Source organism: Haliotis rubra, unplaced genomic scaffold (genome assembly GCF_003918875.1).
Source record: "Haliotis rubra isolate DU_JTF1 unplaced genomic scaffold, ASM391887v1 Scf1059, whole genome shotgun sequence".
NCBI classification, from domain to species: Eukaryota; Metazoa; Mollusca; class Gastropoda; order Lepetellida; family Haliotidae; genus Haliotis; species Haliotis rubra.
Window position 1 is genome coordinate 1 of NW_025764958.1, and position 17651 is coordinate 17651.

Sequence of the window (17651 nt, forward strand, 5' to 3'; positions counted from 1 at the left end):
TTTGGTACTCTTGCGGATTTTTGCAATTTTTTCTTTTGTTTTGAATTTCCACCGAAACAATTTGGACTCTGGTTTCAAAAAGGCTTCAAAAAGGAGGGGGTGGATTTCGTTGCTCTGGGCACAACTTGAAAAGCATGAAGAAGATTTTTCATCCCAACCTGGTACATGTATTAACCATGGTCGGAAGTGGTGCCTTTTGCTATTTTGCTATTTTCCCTGTTTCAGTGGAAAATGTTGTGGGCTTTCTCAGAGTTAACAACTCGAAACCGTTCAATATCTTTTATCAAAACTTGGCGAATATATCAAACAGATCCTTAGCAGTGCCTTTTGCTATTTGCAGGTTTTATACATTTATATATTTTTTCCATTCCAGCATGCAACATGCTGTAACCAATGGCGCCTTTTCTTATTTATGAATTTTAAGAAAATATATTTGTTTCCTGTTTCCATGGCACCAAATTGACTTTGATTCTGTTCACAGTGATGTGTTTGGCTGAACCATATCTGTAAAACTAATAGGTATTCTTTCATGAACTCTGTGTGCACACAAAGGTCTGGTTGTGAAATGGTGCCTTTGTGCTACTTTTTGTTGTTAAGAATTTATGTTGTGTTTGTTTCTATATGGTAACATGTTTGATTTTTTGTCTTTGTCAGGACCATATCGCGAAAGAGTATTATGCATTCTTTCATGACACTGTACACACACAAAAGCCAGGATGTCTAATGCTGTCTTTTGGCATTAGGAATTAATCAAATTTGCATTTTTCCTGTGTACAAAGCCGCGAATCCAGATGAGACAGAATAATCTCTCATCAAGTAGGACTTTAAGGAACTGTCAGATGATTTGTAACTTTAAAATTTGTTCTGATGACTCTTTTTTATGCATAATATACGGGATCCTAATTTGTAGAAATTTCGTATTACTTCCAAAGAAGAAAACACACTTTTGTCATGTTCATATCGAGATCATTCACACACTAACATATTTGCACATTTTAAATTGTGGCTGTATACTAGAATACACAAAATACTAGAAAAAATATTGTAGCAACACATGTGGTTCAGTGTTTTCATAGGTCATGAGTTTGGTCAAGGTTATTCAACCGAAAGTGCTTTTCAAATGGCAGTTTCTTTCAGACTGTACGGAAGCGGTGGTATTACACCACCGGAAATGATTATGACATTCTTCTATTATCTGAATTAGTATGCACTTCCTTCAAGTGTCTGTCATGATGATATTATGTCTAAAATGGTCATAACCGTTTTCCTTGCAGCTTTGGATGCTGGAGCAGAACTTGGGCAAGAGATTTCCGTGGATGTACAGACTGTCAAATCAACAATGTCAGTAAGTGAAATACCAAATTGTATGTAAAGATACTTAAGAGTAATGTAATGAAAAAGAGAAAAGTTCTGATTCTTTCAACTTTTAGTGAATGAGATTTAGACAACTGGAAGCACAATGGGTAGACATACTACACAGTGAATGGAAATGGACATGAACTCAGGCGATTGTTCCACTGCCTCACTGGGTTAAGTGTAACTAAAAAAATAGTTGTTCTCTGACAATATGTTACTACAAACATGGACATGAGTTCCTTGAAATAAGAATTATTTATGTTTTGTCGTTCTGTTTTGCATTAGACAAGTATAGGTCCATTTGTTGCCGGAAAAGTCAAAGCATCGTTTGGCATATCGATCATAATTGCATCTGCTGGAATATCACTCACTGGATGGCTGATGAAAACAAGTTTTCCTTTCGTACTGGAGATGAACTACGCAAAAGTACCAACAGTTGCCACGTGAGTACTTTTTTTAATCACTGCATTATAGCAAACGAAGATAAGGTATGGGGCATGTTCTATGCATAGTTTCTGTGGTATCAAATCATTGACGTTTTGGTGATTATTATATTTTTCAGTGTCGGATCCAACTTTCGAATGATGCAAGAAATAAATTTGCATTAGTAAACTGTCCAAAAGTACTCAAATACAACTTCCTTTGAAAACATCCGAAATAGGGATTATTCCTGACATACCGTGAAAGTCATTCCATACAGTAGCCTTAGCTATCGCCTTTTTGGTCTATCAGGAGACAATATGAGTATATGTTGTATGAATGAAACAGCTTAGAAAATTGGGTTACTATGCAACTGAATTATAAGATAATTCTAACCTTCATCAACGGCAGGCACGTGTCTGAAGGAATGATTTGCTAGCAGTATCACTTCACACTATTTGTTTGTGTGGTTGTTGTTTACCGTCGCACTCAGCAACAATAGTCCACCTATATGGCCGCGATCTAAAAATAATTGAGTCTGGACCAATCCAGTGATCAGCAGCATGAACATCGATCTACGAAATTGGGATACGATGAAATGCGTCAAACAAGTCAGTGAGCCTGACCATCCAATCCCCTTAATCGCCTCTTACGACAAGTGGGCTTCTGAAAACCACCCGGATATTCACGGGTGCACATCACAGTCTGATTTGTAGGGTAGAATCTCCATATTATTGACAGGATGTTGTGATTGGCTTATGCTTAAGGGATAAGATATAATCACTCTTGTTATGGTTCCACTTATTGGTCATAATTGTTGTGGATGTGTCCAACCTGTTTCCTTTATGCTAACAGTCCTACTGAACATGGTGAGGACCTCCCATGGGAAGCACTTTAGTTGGAGTTAACATACATGTACTTGTTTAGCAGATCTTGAGGTAAAAGGTGGAACAACGTTCTTCCTCACAAATTCTTGTGTGAAACATCGTGTTGTTGCAGAGTGTTGTAAAATAAGCGTCTGCTGTATGATATTTCCAAAGGTACCTGTGTTTGGACAATCCGCATGCGTTTCTTGTACCCCTAATTGTTCTTCCACTATGCTGTATTTCATTGCTCAGTAAGTTGCCTTTTGTTTTACTTGCGCCTATATACTATCATATAATCCATATCGATGTAAAACGATAATAGATTCAATCTTTAATTTCAGAAAAAAACTTAATGTCGAGCTTACACCACTTGAACTACGACTAAGAGCATGGGTAAAAATACTTTTCATTATCAACATGCATTTTGACATTTGGCACTGGCGAAGCCCCACATACACTGGCACCATGTGGGAACACCAATATGATATAAACGATAACACTCCACCAAGATTCCCCAACTGTGACCACAGGAAGAGGTCATTGTCAGGAACCTGTACTGTCCGGCAACTTGATGGAAGGCATCCCAGTGACACAGCATTCATCCTGGAAGTTGACAGTGGGGATGAAAATAGCCCTCTCACTCTTCACTATAGTATTGGTACTTCTCGAGGTGGAAGAGATGTGAAGTCACTGGTGGAGATGAGAGGACCCTCCTTAACAATGCCCACGGTTTCATTGCCTCATGGAGTACCTTTGTATTGGACAATAAGGGCTAGGAACACTCAAGGTATTGAGGCAACGGCTATGTGCATGCTCCACACCTATGACAATACAGTTCCAGATGGGAGGGTAGATGCTGCCTATCAGTTTACAAGTCACAGAACGGTGATCCAAGCCAACGTTGTCGTATTCGAAGATTCTCCACTAACACCTAATCACTCAGTTGCTGTGGGATACAGTCCTGGGGAGTTCGGAAAAGAAATTTTGGATTGGCAAATTCTGTATCTGGAAAACACAAATACGAGAAAAGGTGTTATGTCCGAACTGAAAAAATTTGCCCCATCTAAGCCTGGAAAGTTGTCGTCTGCTCCATTTTCTACAGCTCATGCAGATAATGACATTGAATGTGCAAGACTGTGTTTACAGACAGGTTCAAAGTGCATTTCATTTGACTATGAAATGCATACTCAGTCTTGTGATCTCCAAGAAACAGTTGTCGGAGCTAAGGCGAAACTTCGTGCTGCTGCTTCCTATTTCCACTATGAAAGACTTGGAGTTGGTTACAGTGCTTTTCGGGACTTCTCTCACTCAAACCTTGAACATGGCGCCCAGTATTTTATAAATGCAAAGATCACCAACACTCTAGGATACGTTGCCTACCTGCCATCAACTGGGACTCTAGCTGACTTTACTCCACCTGAACCTGGTCCTGTAGGAGAAGTTGTTTCAGATGTGTTTACAGCTGATGGATGTAAGGCAGCTGTAACTCAAAGATGCATCGATGTCACCAGGGAGCTCAATCACAGGTAAAACTGCCACCTTTGCACTCTGCACTATGACAACATAAACATGTTAAAACATCCGAAGAGAATATTATTTTTTTGACGTGATGTCTTTTACAGAAAAATCATTGATGGGAGTGCTGGAAGAACGGTTTTTTGGAGGCAACAAACCTCTTGAAGATACAAAATACACACTCGCAAACAACTATATCTCAGGTAATGTACTTAAACACACATGCCAAGTGTCACTATGAAAATCTGACATACAATGCCTGTGGAAGACCCATTGGGTAATGATAACATTTCCTTATGTAACTGTGGATAATTTGTTCTGTGTGGTTTGTTGTCATCGGTATATCTATGTTTACTTTTTACAGGAAACTGCGATGGCTTCCACGACGACGAAAGTGGTATTTGGGGCTACACGTGGGCAGCTGGGACGTCTGTGTGTGGGTCTGATGTCGTGAAGTTCACTGATCCTCACGCTCAGCTGCAAACCAGGCAAGACTGGACCTATACCGGACTGGGCAAGAACCTCCATCTGGCTGATGGTCAGTATTATATTACCTTCCAAGCTATCAACAATGTTGTACACGGAGGAGCCTTGGTTACAACAGTGTGTCACTCTACACCTGTGACAGTTGACACTACACAGCCCGTTGTACATGAGGTAGGGGATTTGCTGTTTGATGAGGATTTTGATATCTTGGGCGTCTACTTCAATGTATCGGACGCTGGATCGGGTATTGCCAGGGTGGACTTTGGTCTGGGCAAAACAAAGTATGATGTATTTGTTAGATCTTACAGCCGTCATCCCTTCCTGAACCGAGCTGACCCATACCTTGTGATAGAAGATCTTGGCTTGACACCTGGTGTCCAGGCTTGGGTGCGGATCAGAGCCGTTAATTCAGGTAAGGAGAAACCACTGACATAATAGACAGACACATTTAAAATAATTAAAATTAAATTGAAACTGTTCGTGAGACAAACATTTATAACATGTTATTGTTTGTTATTTATAGTGGATCTCTCCACTGCAAGCCATGGTGATGTTCCGATACTCATTGACTTTACACCGCCAGTCGTTGGTAAAGTTCTTGATGGGGACAAACTGCTCGAAGATGTTGAATACCAACATAACACTCAGATGATCTGTGCACAGTGGGTCGACTTCTATGATCCAGAATCTGGTATTGACAGGTATGTGAAATCAATTATGTCTCAACTTCACCTTTGTCTGTGATGACACAATGCACCTGTATGCATCTCGCACCAATATGTGAATGAAACACTTTAAACATATGCGCATGTTTATACCATTCGCATTGACGATCTAGACGAGTTCCAACACTAGCATGGTATTTCATCTGTCATAGTGATTGTTTAGTTGCTAAAGAATAATGTTGCAATATACTTGTACTTTCAGTTATCTCTGGGGTGTTGGAACAACAGCTGGAGCTGATGACATTCTTCCATTTACAAATTTTACGCATCAAGTTAAATCTGGGTGCAACGTCACAGCTCTGCACCACAATACAACATACTATTCAACAGTTGTCGCTTTCAATGGGGCAATCAATCAGAAGGAAATTCAGGCAACATCTAATGGAGGTATGTTTGCTAATCGAACATATTGTTTTACGATGTCATAAGCCATATTTAGTGGTCCGTAAGAGGATCTGAAAGTGCAGAAGATAATCAGGAAATAAACCCATCTGCAGAACAATTTAGGACATGATAAAACATTTGAATACACAAACGTATTGAGAGTTATTTCCCCTAGATGTGATGTATTAACATCCTGACAATGACGTGTGACATTTATTCTAGGAAAGGAAAATATGGCCGGTATTTTGAAAATGGTATAGCAAAATTATGACAATTCCTATAGACTGACAAAAGTCATGGTATACTGTTGTATAGTAGATAGTGTACATATGGATGCCGCAATGTGATTTTACTCTGAAAGAATGGACGGGTATACCTATTGTCTTCTGTTTCAGTGCTGGTAGACGTAACACCTCCACTGCTGGGGTATGTCCAGGATGGTCCTGATATTGTGAATGATGTGGAGTTCAGTTCTCAGACAGCTACTATTGAAAGTGCCTGGGACAACTTCACTGACCCAGAAAGCCATGTACAAGAGTACACAATGATGGTATATGTAAATGATGAACTGAAAAAGAAGTTCCATATTGGATCCATGACCAGTTACACTGACCATACAATTGACACTAAACACAAGGACCATGTCCGAGTTCAAGTCACAGCAACAAATGGAGCAGGACTTGAAACTCAGGCAGACAGTAATGGGTATCTGGTTGACGAAACACCACCCAACATGATGTATATACAAGATTCTCAGACAGGCAAATACCAAAGTGATTCCTCACACCTTGGCGTCAAGTGGTATTTTACAGATGAAGAGTCAGGCATCTTGGAATACAGATACACCATATTTGAGAAGATTGGCGGTCAGAAGAAAAGGTTTTGGCCAAAGGATGAGACATTTGCTGTCACTGAAGTTGAAAAAGCAGACATACAGTTGGATTCCCTTCCTCTTACAAATGGGGCCCAATATACAACATCAGTCACAGCACTCAACAAAGCCCTTCTTGCAACGTCAGTAGAATCAAGTGGAGTTGTTATTGACACAACACCGCCCACAGTAAAGAAAGTGAGTATCCATCATCGTATAAACTTTATTTTGCAAGGAAGTTTGAATCACTAATGATTAATTTTATTCTGTTTTCAAGACAGCAATCAGGAACAATCATGCATACCCAGTGTATGGAGCAGTTTTCAAAACCTTTTGCAAGTTTATAAGCACACAAACTGTTCCTGTTGAGAATTTTCTGCAATACAAAACGTATTCATTTGTGCAATATAATAACGCATGCCTGAAGCAAATACACCTGTTATTAGGTACTTGAACAGTTGTTTCACGTGTTGTAGGTACTAATCGGTCTCCCTGGGCAAGAGGAGGAGCTTGATGACTTCGGAAATGTAATCCACATGGAGGATCAACCGATGCATGTGTCTTGGACAGCTCGTGATCCTGAGAGTGGTATCTCTCAAAATCTGCTTTGTGTGAAGAACAATGTCATACAGTGCACTCGAAGTGAGCAGTTTACCAACTATGGAAGCACATCATCTGTAACATTGGAAGCTCTCAATCTTATATCAGATGACAAGACTCAGTACGTTGTCGTTATCAGAGTAACAAATGGAGCAGGCTTGACAGCAGAAGCTTCATCAAAGCCAATACATGTAGAGAAGGGAAACTCCCCTGGAACAGTCTATGATGGTCGAAGTATCAGTGAAGATACAGATTTCCAGCAAGATCTTTCAAGTCTATCCATGTCGTTCGATGGCTTTGGTAGTGATGCGTGTGGAATAACCGGCTATGACTGGGCGATTGGAACACAGCCATACCTGAGTGACATAATGCATTACACAAACTATGGACTTACGATGGTCAGCGACAGTTCAGGATATGCTGAAATAACAAATACAAACTTCAACAATGTGAAGTACTATGTTACAGTCCGGGCTATAACTGGTGTGGAATGTCCAGACTCGTACATCGTATCATCATCGAATGGTGTAACGGTTGACCATGAAGTTCCTGTTATAAATCAACAGTACAGAGGTCAAATGATGTCTTCCTCAGTTTTGTTTTTAAACCAAACAACAACTCTACCAATATCATGGTCTGTAGAGGATGCAAATATCATGCCTGTGATATCCTGGTCAATAGGGAGCCTCCCAGTCTCTGGTGAAAAACACACTGTTAATATTTCAAAGTCGGGTCTTGATCCATTGGACGTACGTCTTTCAGCAAACAACACATATTTCGTGACAACATATGGCTCTGATATGGCAGGCAACACGGCTTTAATGAGTTCACCGCCAATCACAGTTGATAAAACCCCCGTCTCTATTATTGACTATGAGTGTACACCTTTTGTATCAATGATGTCAACAATTGTCACTTGTTCTTGGAGGTTTTTCGAAGAAGCAGAAAGTACCATCACTAACGTAACAATCACAGCACGTACAGGACAAGGCAGCTCGCATATATTAGTGGTTAGCAGGCTGTCGGCAATTGAGAGACGCTGGAGCTTTGACACAGAGGGAGTTTTGCAAGATGGAGTTTCATTCCTGTATATAACTCTGGAAATTGAAAATGGTGCACATCTACGCAGCAAATTCTTCAAAGAAATTGTCTTTGATCAGACACCGCCAGCCGACGGGGAACTCTCAGTAGTTACATCATCTAATCCAGCATCAAAACAGGAAGTAGTCTGCCAGCAACAAACGACGTACATGTCTGTCTTTGTGAATGGATTCAACGATCCCGAATCACAGATAGACAGGTGAATTACAACTTTGCTACATGAATAAAACTGACAGTTAAGATTTATGCAGAAACATCCCTTACAGCCACGACATTTCCTCATATGCTATCGACTATATAATCATAATGCTAAAACTGTAATATGTTTCAGGTATGAAGCAGGACTGGGAAGTGAGCGAGGACTGACAGATGTTCTTCCATTCACAAAAGTCACTTTGTCCAACGGACTGTTTGTAGTTCCAAACCTACACTTGGAATCTGGAGCCCTCATCTTTGTCACTGTCCGCATTTTCAACAAAGCCGGTCTGTTCACAGTGAAAGAAAGTAACCCAGTGGCTATCAGCCCCAAACCCTACCTAGTTGTTTTGGATGGACCAGGATCTGATGATGTTGATAGTCAACATGATCTGACGACCATTCAAGGAAGGTGGGGTTACTCTGATCCCTGTCCAGTGGTATCAGCAGAGTGGGCAGTAGAAGACATCACAGGGGAGATTATCAAAGGCTTTGAACAAACCCCTGGGAATGGTCATAACTTCTACAATGATGAATTGACATTGGAGAATATGAAGACATATAGAGTCATTGTGAGAACCACTGATGCCCTCAACCGCACCATGGTTGGGGGATCTGATGGGGTGATGGTCAAGATTCAGCCTCCAGTTCCTGGGAATGTTCGAGATGGCATTGCTTCTGACATCAACTACCAGCTTCCTACAAATTACCTTGCAGCAAACTGGGATCCGTTTGGAGAAATGAATGATTTGGACCCATCACAAAAAATTGAATACTATGAAGTGGCTGTAGGGAATGACAGAAGATATAAAGACAGGAGATCCAATGTTCATTTCTTTGAGAATGTTGGTCTCAACAGAAGTTATGTCTTTAAGCATTTAAATCTAACCGCAAAAACAGTTACATATTACATCACAGTGAGGGCATACAGTTCTGCTGGAAGTTATGAAGAATCTTTTTCAAATGGAATCCGAGTTGGATTTGGAACAGACATCGTGTCGGGAGATATCGAAGTTGCTGAGTACCAATCCAGCTCCAGTGAAATACAAGTATCATGGTCTGACTTTATATCTGACTTTAACATTCGAAAATATGAAGTTGCTGTTGACACTGAAGAATATACAGAGTCAAATACAAGCTTGGAATGTCATGCTATTGTCTTGCAGCCACCTGTGGCATTTGAGTCTGTCAACAAAGACACAATCAAAACCATAAAGGGTCTTCATTTAAATCATACGGAAGTTTACTTTGTCCTTGTCAAAGCTGAAGATGAGGCCGGGATGTGCCGGATTGCATCCAGTAAAGCAATTACAATTGATACAACACCACCTGAACCAGGACAAGTGATCATTGATGGTGGACGGTCATCTGGTATTCTATATGCCACTCAACTGCACTCTGTACACATAAACATAGCAGGATTTACAGATGAAGAAAGTTCCATAGATTACTACACGGTGGCAGTATTAGGGGGACTTTTCTGCACTGATTCAATGTCATTATCCCCCAAAGACAAAGACGTTTTACGTTCTGTTACTGTTTCAACTTCCGATGCCCACTTCAACGATCTCATGTTAGACACAACCAGGCCATACTATATACAGGTTACATCAGCTAATAAGGCAGGTTTGAAGACGACTGTGACAAGTGAACCTATTTTAGCAGATTATAACCCTCCAGTTGCTGGAAACATAAAAATTGGGTCAGATTGGAGGTACAGTTCAAGGTCTTGGGGCGATACGAACCTGTTACAAGGCACAATTCTCATAAATACCAACATACACGATTCAACATGTAAAACCGAAAGAGAACTACTGAATAATGACTTTAAAAAGGAAATAGTGATTTTGGATGATGTCTTCCAATCGCACGCTGTTGATATTGCAGATGATAACCGTGTGAAGATATATGCACGACTTGACCCCTCGCTGCAACTGTTTGAAAAAGGAGGAGTCAAAACAAACCCAAAGCTGCTGACAGAAGGCAACTATTCATTTTCTCTTCAGGCTACAGCACGACACAACGTTTCATCTATTATAGGTCTGGTTCAAGAAAGTCTTCCAAATCCTGATGATATCTTAAAGGCTTATGCAAAGATATTTATAGATAATTGCAATGGCAGTGCATGTTCTAATGGCAACAGGACTGTAGTAACTGATGAAGAGAGTTGGAACCTTGGCGTTCTCTTGACTATGAATAACATCTCAGAGCCCCTTATTCTGTTCTGGGCCAAGGATAAATCCAGAATCAAAGTTCATGATGTCCATGTAGACTTTGATCCAAGTTTCTCACTGAACGACTTTTCTCTTCAAGCAATAAATGATTCAACACCATCAACAGATTCGTGGGATATAAATCTATTCATCAACGGTCAGTTGAAGGGGCAACATGCTGGGCTGAACATTCAAGGATACGTTGTCGCCTCTGTGTTATCCTGGAACAATGATGGATTTATTCCACAAGTGGATGATCCGTTTGACCCATTCACAACTAACCTACTCCTGTCATCACTGAGACTACCGCTCCCGCAAATACACCCATGTAGGTACGGACGGGCATTTTATGATTCACAGAGCGGGATCAAAGATATTTCCATTGGTCTGTCAGATTCTCAGAACACAACTGCAAACATAGTACCTTATACGAAACAAATGTCATTTTGTGTTCCTTGCAAAGATCTTTGCAAAGAAAGTTGTGGCTTTGAAGGTTCCTGTTCCAAGAGTACAGACCAACAGGGATTATCAGTAAGGCATTTCGAACTCAGCAACTTGACACTGATTCCCTCTCGGATGACTGATCGAATTAACTACACTGATTCCCAAGCCAGTGCCTACTATTTTGATGTGAAAGTAACTGATCATGCTGGTTATGAAAAACAAATCAAGTCTAACGCAATCATCATTGACACAACACCCCCAGTGGTGACTGATGTCACTTGCTTTGATCCGGAGTACTCGCTGTATGAACCTGCACTCTACATTGGAAATGATCATGCTGTCAGTGCTAAGTGGGAGATATCAGAGGATTTCAGTGACATCAACGCTGTCTTTGTTGGAATTGGAACAAAATGTGGACTAGATGATATTGTTCAAATACCCCTTCAAAACAGACTGAAGAATGTAACACTGAATTCAACAAACGAAAGTCTTCAACAGGATCAAAAGTATTTTGTCGGCGTTACCGTAATAAATTCTGCTGGTCTGAACCACACTGCATGCTGTCCATTTGTCATTGATATTAAATCTCCCACAGTTTCCTCTACTGAACCAGTGCCACTGTTTGTCTCAGCAGAAGATGTAGCCGGACTTAACGTTTCACTTACTGAGTACAATGATCGAGTTGGAATCCAGTGGGATGATCCTCATAGTGATGTGGACTATTTTGGTGAGACAAACCCTGACTTATTGTTTCTTCTTTGTACCTAAATGCATATGTAATATTAGATGATACAGTGTCAAAGTTGGTACAGCTGAAATGCTCGATCACTTTGGTGTTTTTCCCTTTGAACGTTTTGTTATAGGGTCGACTGGACAGGTGTTCTGAAATGCCGTACTTCTATCTATTTCGTACCTACGCTGGGATCCACCAGTCTCCGGTTTGAACCCAATACGTCTACTGATTATGATCCTTGATTTGTCAACCTCAAACATTGTGCATGGTTCAAGGTTACCATCTGTTTCTAATTTTAAAAACGTTTCATTTTCCCACAGGTATGCTTATGTCATTTAAATGATGTTCCAGACTGGCAGCTGGCAAGTGAGGATTCAGCAGACGAAATATATCCAACAATGCGAGTCGGTTCAAACACAACTCGACGTGTCGAGGTCCTGAAGGGGAGATATAAGTCTTTCTCATGGCGCTGTCAACGCTTCAGTGTCTGAATTCCTTAACAGAAACTTCTCTGACGGTCTTAAGAGTGCCGACTTCAAGAATAGTCCTCTAATGCTGGAACCAGGCAAATGTGTCATCCAAACCGTGACTTCTGTCAGTAGAGCTCACAAGAGAAAGGATTTGACGTCACAGAAGACCTGCATTAAACGTAATGTCTTTCTTTAGGTATATGTTGATATTTGTAACATATTTCAACACATTATTCAGCCTCTGCTGATTCCGGGTAATCAACACGGATGGATTAATAGCCTTCACTGGTTTGCCTAGTCCAGATTCAGTTATAAACAGCTTTTACGAAAATATTGCTGAGAAGCATTACAAACAACATTTTATCGTTCATATTAGATGTGCAATCAGTTACTTATTTACTTATTATGATGTGACTTTTGTATTGTCCAGGCAAGAAAGACATGATTGTGAAACAGGGTACCAACAAAACACTTGTGATTGACGGCGTTGTCATCTCAGAGTCATTGGCAAGGCACAATCACTCTGTTTGCACAATATCAGTGGAAGGTAAGGTGATCAGATGATTAGACAGTAGCGTCAGTTCTGTCAAGCACAAACTCTGCAGTTAATACTAATGTATTTACATGGTTTGACCCGTCCTAAATTTCGAGACAATTGCGGTATTTTTTTTCTGTATATTCTGCAATATGTGCAATGTACCCATACTGTTGTGTAGTTTCCAGTGGCGCCCTAGCGGTCGGTGTACTGAGCAAGACCGATCAACACATGGCCTACGGTGCTCCAGCCGCCGCGGATTATTCCCCTTACATCGTCAGCCCCGACATCACCTCGACACAGCTGTCCCGGTTTCTCACTGGAAGGTGAAGTTTTGTGTTTTTGTCTCTGAAGCAAGTGCGTGTACACATATCAGAATTGTCAATGCATTGTATTTCTGTTCACATGAATCATGGGATATCAACACCACTTCTACAAAAATGTTCACATCCGAAGTATGACATAGTATAGCAAATAATCATTATTTAGATTTTAAGCATGTTCATTTAATTTGTTTGTTCAGAGTCTACAGTTTTGTTAGTCCTGCATTCTACCTGTCGCCGATCAGCAATGTACAATTAACAGAAGACATCAACGTTGATTTGCCAGCATCCCCAGCTGATGAACACCAGGAATCAGCGATCATTCTGTGGGACTCAGGTACAAATACGTCTGTATAAAACCCTTTAAGCATATCTGCGTTGTTTCGCATTTTGAAAGGAATGAGTTGGTATGGTGTTACGCCACTTTTAACTATATTAACATTTTATGGCAGGACAGCCAAAATGGGCTCAAATATTTAACCAATGGGGGGGTCGAAACCAGTTTTTTGGGCGAATTCGATTATATCCACTAGGCTCTCCTGCCGTCCCATTCTGAATATTGTTCATTATGATACTAATCGAGTTCCTTTCTGTACACAGGTGACAAGGTCTGGCGCCATGTCAGTGAAATCTGCGGTACTGTCCCTTTCAAGAGCAACGCCACCACGCGTGATCCTCATGCAATACAGGTGAGTTATATATGTCGGTATGCACTGGTGCATATCCATATATTTTTGGGTACCTTATGGTATTTATGTCGAGGACAATATACCATCTGCTCCAATTTATGCCTTCTACGTGTCTCAGTTGGTTCATTACATTTTAGAACGTGCATATGTGCATATTATATGCAACGAAAGACTCAATTTTCTTACTCAAAAATATAGACATGAAGAATGAAAACAAATGGCTTCACGTCAAATTTTATACAATATGGGTTAGATAAAGCAAACGAAGGTGCTATGCAGGTTGGTGCTATTTTCAGTATTCAAAAACATGGCGTTGACCTTCTCTGTTGGCTATCGGGTCAGAGTTCACCATCGGGAATAGGGGAAATAACTCGGACAATTGTTACATTTTTTAACAAAAGCTGTTTAACAGCGAGGTATTTGTAACCGTAACGTACACTAGATCCAGATTGCGTGCCGTAATCGCTACTTTTTTTGCTGAACTTACTGTAGTTTAGGCTGTATTGAAACTGGACCTTTTTGAGGGATGTCACGTACTGTTTCATATCGATCTGCACGTGTGATAACCTCTATCAGATCTGTCTTTACCAATTTACCTTTAGGTTTTCGGGTTCATTATCATGCTATAACTCATGTGGTATACTGTTTAAATCTCCCTTTTATGACTATGATAGTATTGATTAGTGGCGGATGTAAATCGCCTATTCCGATCACCTAATCATAATGAACATATCATTTTGTTTTCAGATCTGCAATTTAGTATTTAAGAGAAGCTTGACAAAATCAAATACACGTCCGAAAAGGGCAACGCTTCCTTTCTCGAGTCCAAGAATGTTTTCCGGAGCAATTGTGTCTAAACATGTGAACAATACACCTCCCATCATTGACACCAGTGTTATCCAATGTGTCGAGGACAGCTTTGTGGAGCAAGTCATCAAGTACCACGATCTGCAGCATGACAATTTAACATTTACAGTAGCAGAGCATCCTCATCATGGTGAAGCCAACCTCACAGCAGAGGGAATGCTATCCTACCTACCAGAGAAAGATTTTAATGGCTATGATAGTATTCTCGTAAATGCAACCGAGGTATTCATACATGATCTGGGAATACAACCAGCTACATTTACCAAGAGAATACACATCAGCGTGTCAAATGTTAATGATCCACCTGTCACTTTCTACCAGAGGGACACCCAGTCACCAATACCATCATTTGTTGAAAGTATTCACAAAGTATATGTTGAAGGCAATCTAACGGATCACTCTCTGGGTTCGTTTTGGGTCGCAGATGTTGATGACCCTGAAGACTTGACAATCATTCAAAAGGATGTAAGTAGTCTGGCAGCCAACTTTACACTTACACAGGTTGATGCGGCTGGGGAAGATGGAGAGACATACAGAAACATGTCCATGATCTACTCAGGAAACACTATCACCAAACATGACTTGAAGCTGAAGTCCCTCAAGGAATTCCACGGGAGCCTCCAGTTCTCACTACTCGCTGTTGATACGAATAAGAGCTACAGCCACGCCCTGTCCATCCACGTGTTTGTCCTCATCAACACATGCTACCATGGTAGCTGTGCTCCAAGAAACCCGTCTTTACCATGTGAACATCCAGGCAGAGCAAGCAGCTTTCAGGCCTATAGCTGTGAATGTGTAGCTGGTTACGAAGGACAGTTCTGCGAGAATGAAATCAACGAATGTCTGAAGGCCACCTGTTCCCTTCTGTATGATTGTGAAGACAGATTGGCGACCTATGACTGTGTCCTGAACATCCCGAAGATTCTTGCTATACTTGTCTGCATTCTTCTGCCCTGCCTAGGTGTTATCTTTTACATAAGTCGCAAGTACAAGCAAATTAAACCCCGATCAAAGGTCTGGTAAGTAGCATTTCCACTTTTACTTTGGCTTTTCTTTTACATTATCGCAATAGACATGGTAATATCTGATTGTTTTTTTTTGTCTGATTAGGCAGATCTGACAGTCATCACTTGTTTACAGTTTGTTTTTACATGTTGCATACTTCACATTGATAGTATCTCAATACGTGCCTAAATGAGCGTTTTTTGTGGCGTCGCTATTTAAGGTGTACATTTTTGTTTGAAGGAATTTGCCAGACAACACTCCAGATACACAGACGAATCCTGTATACCTAGCAAGATGCACATCCACCACGGAAGAAGTAAAGCAGGAGACGACTTCCGGGTCGCCTTTCAGCAAGAAAGAAGTAATTAAGGACAAGACACCTGCTGCTTTTCAAGAGAATGGCAGAAGCACGCCTGCCTTGTTCATGGGTCCAGGACACGCAAGCATGCCTCACAGGAAAACAATCTACTCCACCCAGTGGAGCTCAGATAAAACCCTTCCTAGAGTTGTTGATTGAAGCAACAGTATCCAAAGTGTCGAATGTTGCAGTGTTTGCAGTGTAGATGTTCTAATAAACGCTAAGCTTCTTTTGTAACTCATATTAGAGGAACCCGAATTGTCTGAGTTAACGCTATCCATATTTCGAAATATTTTATATATGTACATGAAATGGAAATCATCTAAGACACGAAATATATTTCATTAAGAAATAAAACATCTATATGGACAATTTGAAAGTGTTAAAATTAAAGCTATTGATAACCTGTATATGGATAAAGACTTACTTAAGATCATATTTATAATGTCCATGAGAGCCAAGATTGCTCAGATTGCCCTATGTATATTGAGATGAGTGTGAAGATGTACAAAATATAATCCCACCATTGCTAGAAATTGTTCATAACACATATTGCCTTTTTGCAGATTGAACCCGTGTTTGACAAAATGCTGTTGATAATATTGATCAGAGTTATCTATATAATTATATTAGTTGTCAAGAAAACCGAGTGTGTGCCAATCTGAGCCTAAGGTTTAACTCAATAAATATTGATATCGCCTTCTTTGTTATTATCTTGATTTGATACCGAGCATGGCTATAATCACCACTTGTTTTAATAGGCTACCATTACTATTAGATCATGCAATGTTATTTTTTTTCTGGAAAAGACTGTTACCAGAGATCTATAACCAATTTCTGTAGAAGGATGGACTGACGGAGAATCGTACAAAAGTGATTAAATGTAATCAGTACTAGCACACCCATAAGTGGCTCTTCAACATTGCCACCATCAAATTGAATATTCAGCTTGAACTGAAGGAGACATACGCTACCTTTATTACAATCAATAGCAATGACTTGTAACAATTGCATACAGTTTAATTCATCTGAAAGAGCATCATCTTTTTTCCACTAAATGCTTCTTGTAGTCCAAGAGGAGTTTCCACATATTAGTACTTAAACTGGCCAAATATTTGGCTGGGTATTTTGGAAAAAAATCTGTACCAACAACAACAACAACAACAACAACTCTTTTTGTTTGTGGACAGTGACACAAACAATCAAGGGTCATTATATTTCAAGGTCAGACAGTCAACACAGAAGGTGCGCTTACGTTTAAAACGAAATATGAACAGAAATCTAAATATTGAATTCTTACTTATTTTCAGCTTAGTGGAGCTATGCAGAAGAACTTAATGCTTGAGTGCGGATTTGCGTTGCGTTTAGCATTATTACGATTATGTGTTAGCATGTTTTTGGACGAAAGCCTCACTCACTCACTGACTCACGCACGACTAATTAACGTCTGATGGTCATAAACTGCTCTTGTATAATATACACGTTTGTTCGAAAA

At 40.2% G+C, this 17651-nt stretch overlaps 1 protein-coding gene across 1 annotated transcript; it reads left to right on the forward strand.

Annotated features, from left to right (window-relative positions):
* Positions 1–1274: 1274 nt before the first annotated feature.
* Positions 1275–16855, forward strand: LOC124277222 (the record flags this gene model as incomplete). The annotated part of the gene is given in 19 exon segments (XM_046712877.1): positions 1275–1345; positions 1642–1799; positions 2984–4168; positions 4265–4298; positions 4300–4360; positions 4522–5055; positions 5167–5344; positions 5571–5755; positions 6148–6821; positions 7100–8523; positions 8656–11903; positions 12261–12352; positions 12354–12558; positions 12810–12926; positions 13096–13240; positions 13438–13574; positions 13838–13926; positions 14674–15812; positions 16039–16855. Coding segments are annotated over 19 exon segments (9953 nt in total), but the record flags the coding sequence as incomplete, so codon positions are not given.
* Positions 16856–17651: the final 796 nt, after the last annotated feature.